This window comes from Rhizomucor pusillus (assembly GCF_041956525.1).
Source record: "Rhizomucor pusillus strain CBS 183.67 unplaced genomic scaffold VTP01scaffold_14, whole genome shotgun sequence".
Taxonomy (NCBI): Eukaryota; Fungi; Mucoromycota; class Mucoromycetes; order Mucorales; family Lichtheimiaceae; genus Rhizomucor; species Rhizomucor pusillus.
In genome coordinates, this window is record NW_027192156.1 from 239,354 (window position 1) to 257,491 (window position 18,138).

General features: G+C 44.7%; 8 protein-coding genes across 8 annotated transcripts; 3 read left to right on the forward strand and 5 right to left on the reverse strand.

The window, feature by feature from the left end:
• Nucleotides 1–2,125: 2,125 nt before the first annotated feature.
• On the reverse strand, nucleotides 2,126–4,143 carry VTP01DRAFT_2775 (uncharacterized protein; the record flags this gene model as incomplete). Its single annotated transcript, XM_069381273.1, has 7 exons — nucleotides 2,126–2,688; nucleotides 2,758–2,931; nucleotides 2,990–3,063; nucleotides 3,125–3,194; nucleotides 3,245–3,412; nucleotides 3,470–3,799; nucleotides 3,864–4,143. 7 exons carry the CDS (start codon nucleotides 4,141–4,143, stop codon nucleotides 2,126–2,128), a joined length of 1,659 nt encoding a protein of 552 aa, XP_069236982.1.
• A 1,213-nt stretch (nucleotides 4,144–5,356) lies between these two features.
• On the forward strand, nucleotides 5,357–6,861 carry VTP01DRAFT_2776 (uncharacterized protein; the record flags this gene model as incomplete). The annotated part of the gene is made up of 6 exons (XM_069381274.1): nucleotides 5,357–5,378; nucleotides 5,448–5,565; nucleotides 5,624–5,700; nucleotides 5,777–5,799; nucleotides 5,864–5,981; nucleotides 6,050–6,861. The coding sequence occupies 6 exons, from the start codon at nucleotides 5,357–5,359 to the stop codon at nucleotides 6,859–6,861; spliced, it is 1,170 nt and encodes a 389-aa protein (XP_069236983.1).
• A 129-nt stretch (nucleotides 6,862–6,990) lies between these two features.
• On the reverse strand, nucleotides 6,991–8,981 carry VTP01DRAFT_2777 (uncharacterized protein; the record flags this gene model as incomplete). Its single annotated transcript, XM_069381275.1, has 3 exons — nucleotides 6,991–8,159; nucleotides 8,226–8,364; nucleotides 8,421–8,981. 3 exons carry the CDS (start codon nucleotides 8,979–8,981, stop codon nucleotides 6,991–6,993), a joined length of 1,869 nt encoding a protein of 622 aa, XP_069236984.1.
• A 590-nt stretch (nucleotides 8,982–9,571) lies between these two features.
• VTP01DRAFT_2778 (uncharacterized protein) lies at nucleotides 9,572–10,532 on the reverse strand (the record flags this gene model as incomplete). The annotated part of the gene is made up of 5 exons (XM_069381276.1): nucleotides 9,572–9,845; nucleotides 9,902–10,027; nucleotides 10,086–10,239; nucleotides 10,304–10,411; nucleotides 10,469–10,532. The coding sequence occupies 5 exons, from the start codon at nucleotides 10,530–10,532 to the stop codon at nucleotides 9,572–9,574; spliced, it is 726 nt and encodes a 241-aa protein (XP_069236985.1).
• A 137-nt stretch (nucleotides 10,533–10,669) lies between these two features.
• Nucleotides 10,670–11,042, forward strand: VTP01DRAFT_2779 (mitochondrial 54S ribosomal protein mL60; the record flags this gene model as incomplete). The annotated part of the gene is made up of 2 exons (XM_069381277.1): nucleotides 10,670–10,719; nucleotides 10,775–11,042. 2 exons carry the CDS (start codon nucleotides 10,670–10,672, stop codon nucleotides 11,040–11,042), a joined length of 318 nt encoding a protein of 105 aa, XP_069236986.1.
• Nucleotides 11,043–11,083: 41 nt separating this feature from the next.
• VTP01DRAFT_2780 (uncharacterized protein) lies at nucleotides 11,084–12,201 on the reverse strand (the record flags this gene model as incomplete). Its single annotated transcript, XM_069381279.1, has 3 exons — nucleotides 11,084–11,226; nucleotides 11,280–11,351; nucleotides 11,409–12,201. The coding sequence occupies 3 exons, from the start codon at nucleotides 12,199–12,201 to the stop codon at nucleotides 11,084–11,086; spliced, it is 1,008 nt and encodes a 335-aa protein (XP_069236987.1).
• Nucleotides 12,202–12,583: 382 nt separating this feature from the next.
• Nucleotides 12,584–14,707, forward strand: VTP01DRAFT_2781 (uncharacterized protein; the record flags this gene model as incomplete). The annotated part of the gene is made up of 8 exons (XM_069381280.1): nucleotides 12,584–12,770; nucleotides 12,837–13,097; nucleotides 13,155–13,266; nucleotides 13,331–13,412; nucleotides 13,474–13,585; nucleotides 13,652–13,715; nucleotides 13,782–13,839; nucleotides 13,901–14,707. 8 exons carry the CDS (start codon nucleotides 12,584–12,586, stop codon nucleotides 14,705–14,707), a joined length of 1,683 nt encoding a protein of 560 aa, XP_069236988.1.
• A 390-nt stretch (nucleotides 14,708–15,097) lies between these two features.
• Nucleotides 15,098–16,914, reverse strand: VTP01DRAFT_2782 (uncharacterized protein; the record flags this gene model as incomplete). The annotated part of the gene is made up of 10 exons (XM_069381281.1): nucleotides 15,098–15,136; nucleotides 15,221–15,292; nucleotides 15,355–15,406; nucleotides 15,467–15,587; nucleotides 15,655–15,942; nucleotides 16,018–16,083; nucleotides 16,144–16,230; nucleotides 16,289–16,312; nucleotides 16,378–16,580; nucleotides 16,649–16,914. The coding sequence occupies 10 exons, from the start codon at nucleotides 16,912–16,914 to the stop codon at nucleotides 15,098–15,100; spliced, it is 1,218 nt and encodes a 405-aa protein (XP_069236989.1).
• Nucleotides 16,915–18,138: the final 1,224 nt, after the last annotated feature.

Consider the following 18,138-nt stretch of genomic DNA (forward strand, 5'->3'; position numbering starts at 1 on the left):
GAAGAGAAGAAGAGAGAGAGAGAGAGAGAGAGAGAGAGGTAGGTAACGCGCCGACTGGAGGTCTGTCTGGTCGGACAGATTGTTGGGACCCAAGAAAAAAAAAAAAAAAGAACGCAACTCCACACAAGCTTCTTGCCCCTCGGGGTTTCCGCTTCGAGTTCAAAGCATGCACCAACTGTTTTTGACTAGAAAATATCGCGGATTAACCCAAACGTTACAAAGATGACTGTCTTTTGAATTGCCCTGGATGGCTCTGCAGCGGCCGTCCATTGTTTTCCTCTTAAAAGAGAGATTAAGACACAAGACCTTCAGGGGCGGCTGTTTCGCTGGACACGGGGAACGATGGTGTTGCCCGGAAATTTTACCGGATTCAGCCTTTCATGTGCGCATCCACGTGAGTTCAGGAACGTAAAGACCAATCATATTTCATGCTCACTTTGAATCTTCGAGATTGCAAATAAGCTTCCTTCTCTTCCCTCACCGGTCTTCTTCCCACTCTGCGCTACCAACGCAGCAGTCAAAGTAACGTGATCAACCCTGCGCCCTGCATGATCAAATACATATCTCGCTGACTCGTTCGTACGAATGCGCTTTCAGTGATTACATTCACTGCAAAGATTGTCCCGCGGAAGCAAATCGATTGGTTGGGCAAGATTACTCAAAGCGATCAACGAGTCTGGGAAAAACTGTGATCGAAAGGGTCCAGCTGGGGAGAACTGCTTATGCAACTGGAAATGCCTCTTTTGAACAGGTTGAGGTGGTACAGTCAAAAAGCTGCACTACACGTCCTCACCGATCATTGACTAGTTAATGCGCTCTTCGATCAACCGCAGAAGAGTTGCTTTATATTTTTGGCTATGTATCTAGAATACTGCTCTACTTGAAAAAGAGATCATGATGCAAAAGATGATTGAAACCAAGTCTGCATTCCAAAATGGCTTCGGTTATTCTTTGCCACCTTTTACGGGCCAAAAGTTCGTTTTTCAGTTACATTCTAATGCAAGTGCACCTTGATTTTCCATCCAAAAGCAACAGGAGATTGAACGTTGCTGTAAATAAAGACCATAAGGGCTCGTCTCGGGATTCTCAAAGCTTACTTCAGCCGTCTACACCCATGAAAAAAACAAAGAACCATGGCCATTCTTCTTTATCGGTCAGACAGATCGAACGACAAGGAAAAGAAAGAACAATTAGAAGACTTAAAACAGACGACACAGGAAAGAGACCGATTCGTTTCGCAGACAACAAACTATCAAGGTCTTTGAAAGACATTTCTGGTTTCTTCTTCGATTCGAGCGAAGCCAATGACGATGGTCGTGTCGTCAGTTGGATAACAAACATCCAGCACGCCGCAGCCTACCAACAGCTTTTTTGAACGCTTGTTCGCCTTGGGCCCTTGCAAAGCTTTGGCAGTGGCGTTCGATAAAAGCGATTTCCGCGCGCTTCTTGAATGCGTCGTCTTCGCTAAAACACTTTAAACAAGGCTCAAGGCACCAGTTGGTAGACAATTGCCACATATTGACCACAGCTACTGCTGATACTTCGAGCACGCATACCTCATTGTTCAATAGAAAACAGTCCCAGTAAAAATCCTCGGCCAATATGACAATATCGTTCAAAATGGCGTCATTCACCGGAGAAAATGTCGCTTGTGCTGGAGCTGTGGGAAGTTGTTGTAGCCCCTTTCCGTTTTTGTATTCATACTTTGCGCTGATATTTAAGCTTCTTCTTTTCTTTGCTTATGCGCTGATCACCAGTGACGAGAATCGCTTGATATCTTGCAGCTATGGTGACCAGCGACTGAGTGATTAGCCTTCCTTGCAAACACATGTTTCTGACACGTAATATCTTGACATATGAGAACCCCGAGTGATTGGTCACCATTCTTCAGCCGCAATCCACGCTGCACAGCACGAATTGGAACACAGTAAATTTGTCTATGGACATACATCTATAGCATCTTTGCAGCTAGCGTACTATACTGTTATCTAGAACCCCACAAACATGCCGCGTTAGCAGCTTAGATTAATAGGGAATAGCGTCTGAAGATGTGGTTGCTCGTCAAGAGCAGCAGAAATGTATTGAACAAACGATATGCAATATGCAACATTGACAGAAGAACTAATTACAAAGCAAATGCGCCAGTCAATGCAGGCACTGGAGAGCCAGTAACGCGCGGTATACTCCAACCGACAGCATCGATTGTTTCAGCCGATCCAGCAACATCCATGTGGGTGAAACCGATAGGAGTTTCGCTATCAAGCCCATGCTTATCAAGACCAGAAGCAATAAGCATAAATCCTGCTGGGTATTGGTGGCCACGGTTGGTAGCAGTGCTTGCCTTATCGTTAGCTTGAACGACATCTTCGCTGGATCGACCTGGTCGAACTACAGCAATATCCTCGCGACGGAAGGTGGAGATCTCAAATGGATCCGCCAGGATATGACCGGCTTCGTAGATACGCTTGCTAATCTTGTGGCGACGAGAGAAACCATTATCGAGTGCAATTCCGTAGCCGTCGTATGCTCTCAGGGCATGACCCGTCAAGGTAGCAACAGTGATCAAAAAGCTGGGAGCCTTGGATGCTGGAGTGTTGCTCTGCTTTTCAGCAATAACTTGCTCCTTGAACTCGCACAGGAGATCAGTCATGACCATGCGACCTTCTGCGTCCGTGTTTCCAACCAGCACTATATGTAAACCAAAGCGGTTAAATACAGGTACAACTGGATAAACTCTGGTAGATTCCGTCGTAATACCTCGAGTTCCACTTCGTGAGTATATAATTTCATCGCTGACATACGAATCAGAACCGACCGAGTTGCGGACAAGTGCAATACCAGCACGAACGTTAACCTTGTTTGGTTGCAACAAGCTAAGGGTCTTCATAAAACCAGCGACAGTAGCTGCACCGCACTTGTCATGCGACATGGCTAGAGCGTCATATGAGCAAAATAGAAAATAAGCTTCTCCACCAGCTGCACACTGTACCTCTCATGTGTCCACTGCATTTAATGTCTGCACCACCAGTATCGTAAGTAACACCTTTGCCTACAAAGTAGAGACTACATAGTTATCAGTTTAGAATGCTTTTCTCTTGCGATAGAAATGCCAAGCCCAACTTACTTCTCCTTCACTTCAGTCTGATCCGGCGATTTGTACTCAAAATGGACGAATCGGGGATGATGCCGAGGGACTGGAAACAGATTTAGCATAAAGATCGCATACACCGCCACGCCAATCTACCTGCTAAGCTGGCTCTTGTTACAGCGTGAGCCAAAGGATAGTTCTTCTTGATCTCTGCAATGTCATCAATGACCGTCAGCTTGATATTCTTGTCATTCTTGAATGCCGTTTTCAAATATTCTACAATGTTGGCTGGCGACATGCGCTCTGGATCAGGTGATCCGATATCTATTTTCCTAGATCGTCAGCATGCGATCATCGCTTTTCAAAAGAGCTTCTTCTCACCAATGGATACTCGTCGTCCAATCTCGATCGCCTCTACATGTTTCAAGAGATCGCTCACAGCAGCTTGGGACAAAATAGACTTTTCAGTAAAGACAGTGATCTTTTCAAACTCTGCAACGTCAGCTTTGACGCGTGCGTAATGCTCTCGCGCGTCAATGGGTTCAAATGTAGAATCCAAAAGACCAAGCAACGTGACTTCAATGAAGTGCTTGTACTCATTTCCGGCCTCAGTCCAAGCGTTGTCGGCGCCTCCAGGCACATCGGCGAAGTAGACATTAGGCGACCGAATGCCGGCTTTCAGAGCTCGCTTTCCGGCCGCAAAAGCAGCATCTACAGTCGGGGATCCTCAGTTACTTGGACTTCGGTGTTGGGACACCAAAATTTTGCAGCTTGCCTTTGTATCGACGAACGTCGTCGAAATCGCCGCGAATGCTGCCTACAGGCGCAATGACAATACGCGCAGCAGGTACCTTGGTCTCACTGACAATGACTTGAACGGCATCGCCAAAGCCAGCGTCGAGATCGGCGTAGGTCTTTGAAGCCGGCAAAGCTTTCATCAAAGCATTCTTGTCACTGAAGAAAACAATGACACCGTCGCACTCGTCGTTGGCTTTTTGTAAAAGAGAATCTATCTCGCTGACAGCCCGAATGGCAAGAGAAGGTAGAGAGTTCATGGATAAAGGTAAAGAAGACGAGAGAGGTAAACGCCGTCCCAAGTTGTCAATGTCTTTGTGAAAGCATTTTTTGCGTGTCAACTCCGCAGTGTACCTGTGTGCCTGAAGCTTCAAAAAAGGAAAGTTATTGCAGAATTGGATATCCAGGGACAGACACGGAAGCTTATGCTTTCAAAGACGCTCATGCTTAGTATATTTGCTGAAACCCAAATCTTTGCACCGAGTGCAATATCCCACCACACTTGAACAAGAGGATACATCATCCTGAAATTCTTTTAGCCTTTGCTCTACGAGAAGATAGTATCGACCAGAAGCCTTTCCTTTATTGCATATCCAAATTCTAACAGCACACGCTGTAAAACGGTAGAGTCTTCCATATCAACCCCCTCTATATGTCTTTGCATAACATAAAGTACACGCAGTTTTTATGGACCTGACGAGGGACGCTCATACCGGAACGAAAATTAGCAATCTCCCGATGTGCACGCACTTTTCAGTTCTACGCAGCCAAAAGGTAGACGGTAGCATTGTCCGCTGTCACGGGGCTATTCGATGGCAATTTTAACATCTTTTGAGGAGCTTACGTTATCTCACTTCGCTCGCTCATATTGCTCCTTTTATCGCCATGTTTCCATAGGGACCCGAATTTTTACCACCAAGACCTATATTAATTTACTTACGTGGCTATCTGTTATCCTTGTCTTGCTCTGCTATCGGTGAACTCATTTCTCGGGTACCCAAGAATGAAAAATGTCTATCCAATATGTAGATCAAGGAATACATTTTCAAAGTAAAAGAATAGTTGTTGCTTTGTTGGTTAGGTTTTTGAGCTCTGGGACATTATTGGCTGTAAGGTATTTTAAACAGCCGCCCTCGCGCTCTCCCCGCGAACGGTAGTATCCATTTTTCGAACATGTTTTTAGAGCCGGATATACATCCCACACTGCATTTAATGATGTTTCTAGATTGTAAAATATAATAGTCGTTACTTGCGATATTATATAGGCAGTTGCATCTATCACTACGACCCGTCTCCCTGGTCTCTCCCCGCGGTGTTTCAAAGTCAAACAGCCTTTTGTGCTAAGCAGTTTCAAACCATTCGCTCGGCTACTGCTGCTGCTCCGTCAATGCATCCAAGGTTACACATGAACTAGATGCCAATTATCCGGAGGAGCCCGGTCTCGCTGTCTTTTTTCAAACTAGCAGAACAAGCATGTTGAAGAACTCCACCTGGCGTAAGCATCTGTTGCGGAAATGCACGCGCGCGCAAGCAACCGTAACTCATAACAAATGATGACTACCAGGCCTAGATGAAACAAACTTGGCCAACTTCGGCTCGGAGCTGGAGCGCCAACACCGAAAGGAAGAAGGTGCTCTCGAGATTGCCTGGAATTACGAAGGTTCAGTCATTGGAAAGGAACCGTAGGTCATCAAACTCGTCAGTAACAGGGCAAGAATGTTAACGCGCCTATATTCCTAGGGGTCTCTGGATTTGGCGCATTCAGAACTTTAGCTTAGTAACCGTTCCTGAAAAAGAATACGGCAAATTCTACCAAGGTAACGCAAGACAAACGATGTGATTGATGAAACTATTGGGCTCACAATCGTTTCTTTCTCCTCTCCCAACGCGTAGGCGACAGCTATGTGGTTTTGAAGGTAAGATATCAGGCAACATTGGTTGCTTAACAACAAAAAGTATTTAATATTGTTATTCCGGTAGACCTCGCTGAAGAAGGATTCCGATGCCTTGGTCCACCACATCCACTTTTGGCTTGGCTTAGAAACCACTCAGGACGAAGCTGGCACAGCAGCATACAAGACCGTCGAGTTGGATGACTGTGAGTATACAGCTAAGCGTTTCGAGATTTTCATTCCAGTACGAGCTGACAGAGAAAACGGATAATAGTCCTTGATACCCTAGCAACACAGCACCGTGAGGTCCAACGTCGTGAATCTAGATTGTTCAGGAGCTACTTCAAATCAATCCAATATCTTCAAGGCGGTTTCGCGTCTGGATTCAACCACGTCGAAGAGGAAGTTCTTCCCAAACGTCTGCTCCGCGTCCACCGTCCCTCGTCTCTTGAAGGCACCCGTACACAGAATGCCGTCGTCATCACCGAAGTACCGCTGTCCCACGAAAGCTTACGATCCACCGCTGTGTTTGTTCTTGACACCGGCGACACTGTATACCAATGGCAAGGATCCCAGTCGCGGGGTATTGAAAAAGCTAAGGCTGCAGAGTTCATTTCTCAGCTCCTAAGCGAACGCGATGGCAAGGGCGAGATGGTCGTCATTGAACAAAACTCTGGAAGCGAACGCCAGTTCTGGGAGGCACTTGGATCCGAAGGTGAAGTCAAGGATGAGGATGATACAGAAGACGAAGAAATTGAAGAGAAGGATGGCACCAAGAAACTCCTGCGTCTTAGCAGCTCTGGACCTCTGGGTCTCGGCGGACTCAAGTTCGAGCAGGTTGCAGAAGGCACTATCTCCAAGGACATGTTTGATACAAACTACGTGTATGTCTTCGATGTCGGCCACCAAGTCTATACCTGGATTGGTCACGAAGCCGGCCGCAAGGAACGCAAAGCTGGATTGCAATATGCCCAGGACTACATCAAGGAGTCTGGCAAATCTCCATTCACACCCATCTGCAGAATCATTGAGGGTGCAGAGGATGAATTGTTCGAAGCATCACTTGAAGGATGGCAGGGATGGTAAATTTCCCTGTGATGTAATGCAAATCATAATAAAATGCAAAATCCGGTCTCCGGTATCCAATACCATATATGATATAGTGTCATTCTACTCTTCTACTCGTGTGTGATTACTTGAATGGATTACTCCGCACTACTTGTTTTGCCCATGCGGGGGAACGACTGCTTCTTCGTAATTAAGTGAAGACGTTTGCGTTACCGAGCGTGAAAGTGTAACCGATGACGGAGGCATAACAATGTTGGAATAGTCTGGCGTTGACAGGCTCGTGCCATTGTTATTACTCTGCCAGTCTGCTTGACTATTCGTAAACATTTGCGCATTATTGTTGGGAACATATGCATGTCGTTGTTGTGCTACAGTGGCTGGCAGATGATAGGCACTGTTTGCTGCAGAAGATAGCGAAGTCGCCGATGCTACTCGCTGTATAGCGTAGGCACGCAAAGGAGCATACTGATGGGAATGCACACGCGTAGCTCGTGAAGGCCGGGGTCTCGATACATGTGCATGCGGTTGCGGCTGAGTAACATAAGAAACAGGAGGATGGTTGTATTGCTCTATATTTCCAGAGCTTGCACTCATAGGCCTCCGTGGTAAATCATTATAAGCGCCATAACTGGATCCAGCAGTTGACGGCATTTGATATTGTTGAGTATTATGCACAGTCGCTTGTTGCTGCGTGGGTGTAATATTAGATAAGTTTTTTATCGGATAAAATGACTGCTGCTGTGGTTGTTGCGGTTGCTGTTGATGCGGCATAACAGTATTAGTCACTGTTGATGGCACCATTTCTGATACATTCGACATATTGTACACGGCGGAGGATGATGCGGATTGATGATGTTGAGGTGACGGATTGGCATAAACGGGAAGCATGGGTATTCGTAGAGGCACTCGTGCTAATGGACCGTTTATCTGCTGTAAGGGAAATTGCGGTTGTTGCGCCTTGGAAAATAGATTGAGATATTGATTATATTGCTGCTGCTGTTGTTGATGTTGCTGCGCTTGCGAAATCCCTTGCGTCCATTGCTGGTCCATGACCGGGACACCTACGCTCCGAAGCGTCGCGCGTATGATCTGTTGTTGTCTCTCGTACTCTTCTGCCAAATTAGCATTTTCCAATTGTGCACGGAAATTTATCAATGCCACCTTCCATTGTTCAAATTCATCTTTCCGTACAAACAACCGAAAATCCAATACTTGTAGGAACTCGAATTCCATGACGTTGAGATCAGCGAGCTGCATTCCGGATACTTTGGACCATGTCTTGTTCGTAAATGTGTTGTCATCCAAGAACTTGTTTCCTATTCGAGTATCATTGAATATATTTGACTCTTCGACTTGCTAGCCGTAAGACTTTAGCAAAGTACCTAACATAAGTGCCACTGTAAACAAACGATACTCGGAGCCTTCTGCACCTTGGATCTGCGGCTGTCTCTGTAGCAGCATTGCTATAAATTTCAATGACAGCATGACGACGGATTCCGAGAGCTGGGTAGCATGCAAAATCTAACATTTCCTGCAGTTAACATGTCTGAAAATTAGCTTAGAATTCCACAACCTGCCTGTTTACAATATTTTTTAAATGCTGCACTCGTCAAATTGGCTATAGTTGCGGTTTCTCTGCTTTGCCGGTCGCTTTGAGAATTCGCATATGTATCGGAAAGCTGTGCATTTCCGCTAGATTCAGTGTGTAGCGCCATGACGGACGGACGCCTTGCATGCCACATTAGATACACCATAGAGGATGCAAAATCAGCCAGCTGAGACGGTGTCAGGACGGGTGTAGGCTGTAAATCGGTCGCACTTGGTAGCGGTTCAGGCGTTGCATAGCTAATATTTTGCTGCTGCTGCTGCTGCTGCTGCTGCTGTTGTTGTTGTTGTTGTTGTTGTTGCTGTTGCGGCTGCTGCTGGAGATACGGCTGCTGTGGAATATACGCAGGCATATTATTCAAATTCATATCCACGTATGGTTGGGTATACGGCATATTGGTAATACCTCCGGGACCAGAGGCACGATTGACAGATGCATGCGGCTGTTGGTGATACAGAGGGCCAGAGACATTTACATCGACGGTTTGATAGGCATAGTGCTGACTATCACGCTGCGGCCGGTGTGGGTACATGGCGCCAAAACGTAGATATCAAAGGCAAAAAGCGATCGAAAGAGAGAATCAACGATTTGGCCAAGGACATGCCCTCACGGAGCAAACAGTATGGATAAAGCGCCGAAGTCAAGTGATCGATCTGTAGATCTTGGCTTGACGTTTGACGTTTGCAAAGAGAGTCGTGATTAGGATAATCAAGGGTATAATATCGTTCACTTTTATAAAGCAGAGGGTACGATCGGAAGGGGGACAGCGAGTGCACAGAGAGAAACGTACCCACTTGCAAAGTCCCAGGACCAGTCCAATTTTCCCCTGCCATTTCCAGCGGGCAAAAATCCCACAAGAAGTCGGTCTCTTGGCTTTACAAACAAAACAAACTAGAACATAGTTCTCTAAAAGCTTCATCAAATTACGAAAAGCAACTCCAAGTCTTGCAAAATAAAATGTCTAGACGTTTCATGTAGAATCTACCAGCTGTTTTAGAACGCATACATTTACTCGGAAAAAAATGGGAAACTACATGATTAAACAAAAATAAAATGCAAGATGATATGAATAATGAGATTCTTGTGTGGGGTGAGTAAGAGATTTAAATGCCGATGTCAATATTATTCTTCGTCTTGGCTCATTTCCTCATCTTCGTCTTGCTCATCTGCCTCGCTATCTTCCTGTCGTGACTCGAGCATCTCCTTTGCCTGTTTACGTACGACCTTGTTCATGCAATCTTTAGCTAGTACTTGGAAAGGATACTCGGCCTGCTCCTCATCCAAATGGATCTCCTCGCCTTGCTCGACTTGCAATTCTAGAACCTTTTGTAGCTCTTCAAAGTAAATATCAATGAGGAAGTATTTTATAGCATCTGGCTTTGTTCGGTCAGTCGGGCTACATTGTTTCCATTAATGATTCGCTCCACATAGTGTAACCGTATATTGACTCACTTTAATGGTACTCGAAGCAGCATTTTGTTGTATTCTTCCATCTTTTCAGAGCTCCAATCCTGGTTCGCGAGATAGAGGAAAGTATAAAAGATCATCTTGCGGAAGAGCATATAATACTTGTCCAATCTAGTCCAACACTAAGTTGTCTGTTTCGCGTCGACGGTCCAAATTTGCAAATAGATACCTGATTCTATCCAAACCATGCCACTCTGCACAGTGGATCTCCCAGAATGCCTCAAGGAATGGAATAACGTTATTCGCGGGTATATCCTGTACAAGAGAGGCGAGATCTTCTGCCAAGGCTTGCTGAACCAAAGGTTTATCTGACATCCAAAAGCCTGTTGATCCCAACATCAGCACAGTCCTTGTGATATCAGCTGAACAAGTCGTTTCTAGGCTTACAATAAAAAAGACCCTTCCAAAGTTTCAACAAGTCGAGTTTGGACAAGGAAGGGCCTGTGGAAATGAACTTTCGGAGGGATCGCACAGCCTTGTCCCGGGTTTTCTTCTCTGTTTTCGGTCCAGTTTTAGCAGGAAAAAGTACTTTCTGTTCATGAATGGACATACCATTCGCTGCAAGTTCCTTGCCAAACGGTAAAGCAACGTCTTGGGTGATCGTGTTGGTTGACATTTTTACGAGAGTGGAAGCTATGCGTCTGGAAGGCAGTGCAGGTCTAAAAGTTGCCACCAAGCCACTGGCATGAATATGAATATCTCCAATGCAAGCTCAGGGCCCGGTCTGGGGTTTCTTCAACCAATACATAGATTATGTTCGGTGCATTCCGTCCGTCCTTTGTAGCCCAAGGCGGTCTTCTTTGGTATGTGCACACATGTGTACGATCGCTTGCGTGCTTTACTCACTTGGAACTATAGGAAGAACCCGTTCCGCATGTCAGCCACTCGTAAAGCCAATGTACGGAAGCGATTAAGAGCCGTAGACGACGTTATCGCCACCGTCGCAGCTTCCGGCGTACGATGCAAAGCACTCGACAAAGCATTGGAATTGCCAAAAGAATCTGAAATGCACCCCAGAGACAAATACACCGTATTCAGCCCCTCCTCCCCTGGTCACCGCAAATCATTCCATAAGGTGCCCAAATTTACCAAGAAGACCCAAAGAACCAGCCCTGAAGGTTTTTAAGGATGTCGTACCACTCGTCAATAAAATGTACATTGTTTCAGTTACTTTTTCCGTTTGCTTTTATTGCTCTTATTCGACTTGTTCTCAGCCGATGTCTGTTCATCTTTGATGTAACCGCAGTCCTCTAACGCTTTCCTTGCGCAGTTATTGATATCCTTGAATCGATCAGCACCTAGCAATATGCCTGCGAAGACATTGTTAAGGTATATCCTCAGTACATGTTTAGATAGACATTACCTCCAAACCACCTGGATACCACAACGACGACGTTCTTGACATCCAGTATCTGCATCAGATGCATCAGACGGCCTGTAAAACGATGGTTACTGTTACGTTCGAGCAAAGAGTCTATTTCCCGGCACTAACCGCCAGCAGCTGTCTCGCCATCATCGTCGTTGTCCTGCAAAATCCGACCATCATCCAGGACTATTCGATATGCCATTATATTATGTGTCGCCTTTGCAATCTTCTTGTTCTCTAGCAGCTTGGCCACGACCCTTTGCACTTGTCTTGCACTTTGCACAGGTGCTACGTGCGCTACGAATACTGATTTTCGATCTACAAGCGGCTCGCTAGAAAATATATCTGGTATAGGCACGTTGATATCATCTTGGTTGCTGGCGGTTTTGCTGCTATGCGTGGCAGCAGTAGCAGCAGTAGCAGCAGTAGCAGCCTCTTCGTCACCCTTGCTCTCGTCGTCGTCAGCTGCGTCGTATTTGTTATCCTCCAACGTTTGCTGTTCTAGTATATCTGACAATTCTTGTACGCTTTTCTCGACTTCGGATTCTATGTAGTCCCGCAACCAACTGATCCATTCGAAAAGGACAACTTGTCCAGGTTGAAACATGCTGTGGAATTCGCGTCTAATCGTTTCCAACATTTTGCCGTCGACGCGCCTCGATCCACAATACACAGAGGATACCTCAAAGTCCGGAGGCTCCTTGCTTGGATATGTCGCGGGAAGGAATACATGCAGGTTCATGACTCGTTGCGATTTCAGTTCTTCTTCACTTTCTTGATCGACATTGACAACCAAAACAAGAGCGTCGTCGATCTCGGGGCTGGTCTGTACGGCCTCCGGTCCATATATAGCTTCCAATGCCAAGCGTTCCTCTTGCTGCAACTCTCGATTCTCTTTCTCTTCCTCAGGCGTACTCATAGTCCCTCGCCACACAAAAAGAGTCTAACTTTCTCTGGTCTCAGCTTACTCGATGCGGTTTTCAACTCCAAAAAAAAATTCCAGACTAGAACCCACTGGTGTGGGTAGCTGCGGCACCACTTCTTTCTGAAGAAAAAACTAACATTTCAATCTGAGTCATTGAAGTGCTAAGCCGAAACTATAATGTCTGCCGAGTGAATTCATAATTGCTGTTACCATGACAACTGCGGCACCAGAAAGGGGCTGGCGTGCGACTGCGGCAACCACCACCAACCTATATTTAAACTCTGTCGACATGCAGTTTTGGAGCAATACCATTTTTTCATCTTTTATTTCATTACTACCTTCTTTATTTCGTATTTCTTGATTGATACAAAAGAACATGCCGCAATCATCCACATCAGCAGTAACCCGCCCTTCGATGGCAATCGATAAAATCCTCACCTTCCTGGAATTCATATCCGACGAGGCATTCTGGGAAAAGATCCTTGGTCAACGAATTGTAAACCTTGGCAAGCGATATTTTGGCAATGATTTCGTTGTCCTCAGTCTCGGTTTCTACATTGCAAGTAAGTCATCCTTGTGTAATTCACCGTTTTAAGATAAAATTATTCATTAACGAATCACCGGATTAGCTATCCTTCAAACGAGATGGCAGCAATTGCTTGCATACATCTGGGACAGGTTGCAGAGAAAACAAGTCGAAGTCTCTGTAACGTTGGATTGCTTCAACAATGTTTACACTGCCGTCGATGCTTTTGTGCGAAATAATTCGATCGATATTCCAGATCTGGACCATTTATATGCGTTCGATGAGGATAACTCGGATAGCGACGATGATGACGACGACGATGATGACGAAGGTGAAAAGCTCCCTGTCGTAGCGTTTGTTCCCCGTAAGTCTTAGCCATATTATTCACATTCTGTACAAGTAACTGACATTGAAATTTCAGCGGATGATGTCGTACAAGAATTCGAATACAAAGGCTACATGATCCGGGCTAAACGAGGCGATGACAACGAAGACGAAAAGAAACTAAAAAAGATCAAGCAGCTGACTATCTCGTAAGCAATATATCACGTTTACTATATCAGAGAAGCATTTTCACAAACATATTCTATCAATTAGAATGGACGGCAACAATCTCCAGCTGCTCAAGCAATTCATCCAAGAATGGTCAGACATGTACAATACCAAAAATAACGACAAGGTATACCTATCGATGATGGCGTGGTTTCATATTTCTTGACTAACAATGAATCCCATCATAGACTGCTATCAGAAAAACTACTGGCTATGGCTGGTATATCTATAAAGTTATGGAACCGCGTCCTTTGCACACCGTTGTCTTGAAAGAGGGTATCAAGGAGATGCTTATACAAGGTAAGATCTCACAGGTCAGTGCGATACCAGAGGCTAAGGTTTGCTTACATGTTCCTGGATTTGTAGATATGGAGACTTTCCGTCGTCGCAAGCGTTGGTACAAAACGAGAGGAGTTCCATATCGCAGAGGGTCAGTTTGATGTGAATCTGCACAATGCATTCTATCGGAATATGACTAAACTATTTTGCCTTACAGATATCTCTTGCATGGCCCTCCTGGAACTGGTAAAACGTCAATTATCCAAGCACTTGCGGTAAGTTATCATCTCTAGAACGTCACAGTTAATGTTCTGTATGCTTATGCTTTATCTATAGTGCTATCTTCGAATGGACGTGGCGATTGTCGGTCTTCGCGAAATTCCAAGCGATTCACAATTTCTTGATACGCTTGCTGAAGCTCCCTCGAATGCAATTATTGTCCTGGAAGATTTTGACCATTACGGCGACTCTGATGACGGATCGGGCGTGACACTGGCAGGCATGCTCAATGCCTTGGACGGTATTCAGGGTCAGTCGGGCTCGATGGTCTTTATGACATGCAACGATATCACCAAGATCCCTCCTCCTTTGCTGCGCCCTGGACGAATGGATATCAAGATCAAGATAGATTACGCTGACCGCCAGCAAATTGAAGAAATGTTCGTCAAGTTCTTCGGTTACGATCCAGATACATTGGAACCTGTTTTCCAAAACGATGAAAACAATGACATAGACACCTTGAAGCGCCGGTTTGCAGACTTGATCCCGGAAAACAAAGTTACTACTGCCGAGTTGGAGAGCTATTTCATTGCTCAATGGGTGGAGGCAGATATTGAAAAGCCGGAAGATGGCATTTTCGAGCGTATTTTCGCGGGCGTCCCCGAGTTCCTGGAGAAGATTGAGCAGGACCGCGAGCAAGCACGTTTGCACTACAACGAAAAACCAGAAAGTGACGGCGATGCAAAGAATTCTAACGATGGCGCAAAGAACTCTGATGGCGGCGACCATACTGAGAAGGACGAAGCTGCCGACTCCTCTGCAAAGCCTGACGAAACTGAACAGCGTCACGACGACCCTCCCACTCCTCCGAACACTGATACAGAGGAGCAGAAGACATCCACTGGAGATCGAGTAAATCTATGACATATACCATGAACATTTCTCTGTAAAAGGATATAGTACACCAATACCCCCCAGCACGTATATATCTGCATCCTCAAAATTGATTTTCGCAACTGTCCAATTTATTTCATTTCTTCCTTGGAATAAAAACTTAGTTCATCAAACGCTAACTTATCTCCGTAGTCTGTTGTTCTACTTATTTAGTGTGTGCGAAGATATAGTCATGTATAGGTTTCGACAAGTCTTCTCGTATTTAGTGATCAATTATATAATAGCTTGTAGTACAAGTAGTGCTAGATCGATACTTCACAAATAGGTAACTAATATATAAAGCTAATACATATAGTGGTAGATTTGAAGTAATACAACTGAAAGATAGAGGAATAGCCGGTGTTTCGGGAACACTACTGTTTAAAGCAAAATACGATCCTGTTCGGTTGGACAATAAATCTAATAGCGATTCCGTCAGTCTTCTGTGCCTTTTGAAGAAGGTTCGACCAGCAGCTGGACCCTGGAACTATCTGTTGTATTTACCTCCTCATTAGAATTATATTTTATGACGCTTGGGTGCAAGTTTCTTGGAGTATGGATAAAGTTCCATGCAACCTAGTGTTGTATGCGTAGTCAGGGTCACTTGAAAAAGGTTTCAATATTACCCGATAATTTACCTTTGCTATCCACGAATGAGCCTTTTCGTTCGGATGGAAACAATCAACGTTGCTTCAGATGGAAAACATTAACTTCAAGGCATCTTCTTCATCATAGTAGTTGCTAAATTACCTCAAAAGATCGATTGGAAAGGACATGATATCAAAGTTAGCAGGTTGATAGACTACGGCAAAATCAGAGGTCTGCTGAGCTTTGAATTTCTCATAGATGGCCTCCAATCTTGCATTGTATCCTGTGAAGGGCGTGTCATATCAGCAAGTATTGCTGGAATGATGATTGAGTCCCAGCTTTTTGCTTGCCTGCAACCAATTCGTCCATGTTCTTACGATCCTCGTCAGATCCGAGGAAACACGAGCACTCGAGTCGATTAATTATGGCATCGCTGATATTCAGCAGAGGGTGGCAGTAAGACTGGCCTTCCGTAAGATAATAGACTTGGGAGACATTAAAAACACCAATGAGCTGGACAATAGTGCGAGGGATCTCTGCCTTGATGCGGTTAATAGCACCTTCAACATAGTTAGCATACGCATCCACGCTAACTTCGTCCTTCCACGGTAACAGACAAGAGGCACATTGATCGTTACCTACAGATAAACATTATGTAGAGTCAAAAATCTAAATCCTTCATGCTGATAAAACTTTCTATTATCCCTTCTTACTTCCAATCTGGATACCGATCATTTTCCAATCATTCTCAAAGTCAATGGATGGCATGCTCTTCATTCCTGCGAACGACTTAGACGTCAATGCATGACCACTACAGCAAATATTATATTTGATCTTACTCTTAATAAGATAATCAAGTTCGTCGTCGAGATTCATTGCAATAGCAGCACTCAAAGCAGCATTCAGGACATCCTTCTCGGGGAATCCTAGAGATTGGATCGTCAATAATGTTGGCCTACTTAAATTGAAGCTTCTGCAATTTACTGATGAAATCTAGGCAAAGTTCCGCTACGGTATATCAATGTGTAAGTATCTAGACATGACCAAGAGATCCATCATTGCAAACCATTTACCTTGGCAGATTTCAGCCAAATGAGAACCTTTGGATGGCCCTTGAAGTATAGGATTATAATGCTTGATGAAATTGGCAACAGTCGATGCGCCTTCGTCTCCTCCGATTAGGTAGCTGTATCCTCGAAACTCTGTGATGCTGCTCGCATTCAAAAGACCAGTGCCATTGTAATTAACACCTTTCAGGGCGAAGCCTGCCATGATACTTGGGTTTGCAGACGTGCATATACGTTAGACTTTTCGTTCTGTTTACAACCGAAAAGCGCAAGTTACCTGTCTCCGAGAGCGCCAACAACCGAGATATCATCGATACGCAGATCCGATACGTTGGCAGGAGGCGATTCTCGAGGAGCCAGTTTTGGGCATTGGGTAATATCGCTCACATTGAGGGCCAGACTCGATTGCAGAAACAAAAGGGAAAAGGTTGAAAGCACCGCCGCGAGATGACCTTTCATTGAAATAGATATACAGACAACGCGCATCTTTTGCGTGTATTCATCAGCCGGTTTATATTTATTCTGACTCTCTGTGTGTTCCATGCGGATCGGGCCGATTGCTCTACACGAAGAACATTGTTCCACCAGAAATCCAAGGGCAAGGTTCCCACTTTGTATTTAAAAAGAACAATGCTCGTTACGATAAAGGAATAATGCTTATTTGGCAAAAAAAGTTCCATTTTAATAAGTTGCATTAATCGAGCGCAATGGTAGTAAGGTTTGGCGGCTGCAGAGGTCCGCAAGCTATCCTTGCCATGTCCTCCCACTTGAGTATCTCACGGTCTACGTTTGCAGTCAAATCCATGTAATAGGCATCGTGAATTGTATATCCATATGGTTAGCTTGAAAAGCGCGTTCTTTGTGAAGAAACTTTTTCTATTCCACGCACAGTTCCACAGGGGACGGTAACCTTAAGGTCGAGACTCTTTTCGGACGTATATTGGTGATCGGGAAAATACATCGATTATAGCTCTAAAGTCAGGGAACTAGCATTAATCACTGTAATTGAAAGGTGATATCGTCAAACAAGATTAGCAATTGTGTATCATCTTGATCATGGCTACCGCGCGGATTTTGGCGGAAGAATTATGCAACCCTATTCAGCATAACGGGTTCTGGAAACAGATAGGGTGCCATATTGGGAAAAATACGCGTCGGTAAAACGCCGTGGTGGAGCAAGAAATGTGAGAATGTCATGTTCAAATTATATTGGATCGCTGCAATTCTTGAAGCTTCCAGCTAACAGAATACACATAGTACTTGATAGACTGCTCTGGTTGGCTGCAATTGCAGCAGTGTTCTGATTACACGCAACACGATCAATCGATACCGTACTTGACTTCAATCTGATCTTAATTTTGCTACTTCCCCACACCAAGCGAACTCTTCATATGTACGTGTACGACGTAGCACAGTCAGGTACTCAGGTAATAATGGTGTATAATGAATTCGAGCAGTCAGAATTTCCAGTTGGTGGCTAACACAAATCCTGAAAGTGCTTCAAGTTTTACATAAGCTTAGCAATAACATTTGAATCACATCAGCAGCGTCCAACCGCAATGGTCAGCGTAAACATTGATGTAAGCTTCAATTGATTTAGAATCTGGGAAGTTTAAACTCTGTGTATCTACTAACGTCCGATGGATTCTATGAATTTCCCATATGCAACGTCGTCTACACATATAGATCCAAACTAAGTCTACCCCAAGCAACCTACATGTACATGTGAAGGTAATGGAACAATGAAAAGTAAATTCTCATCGAACA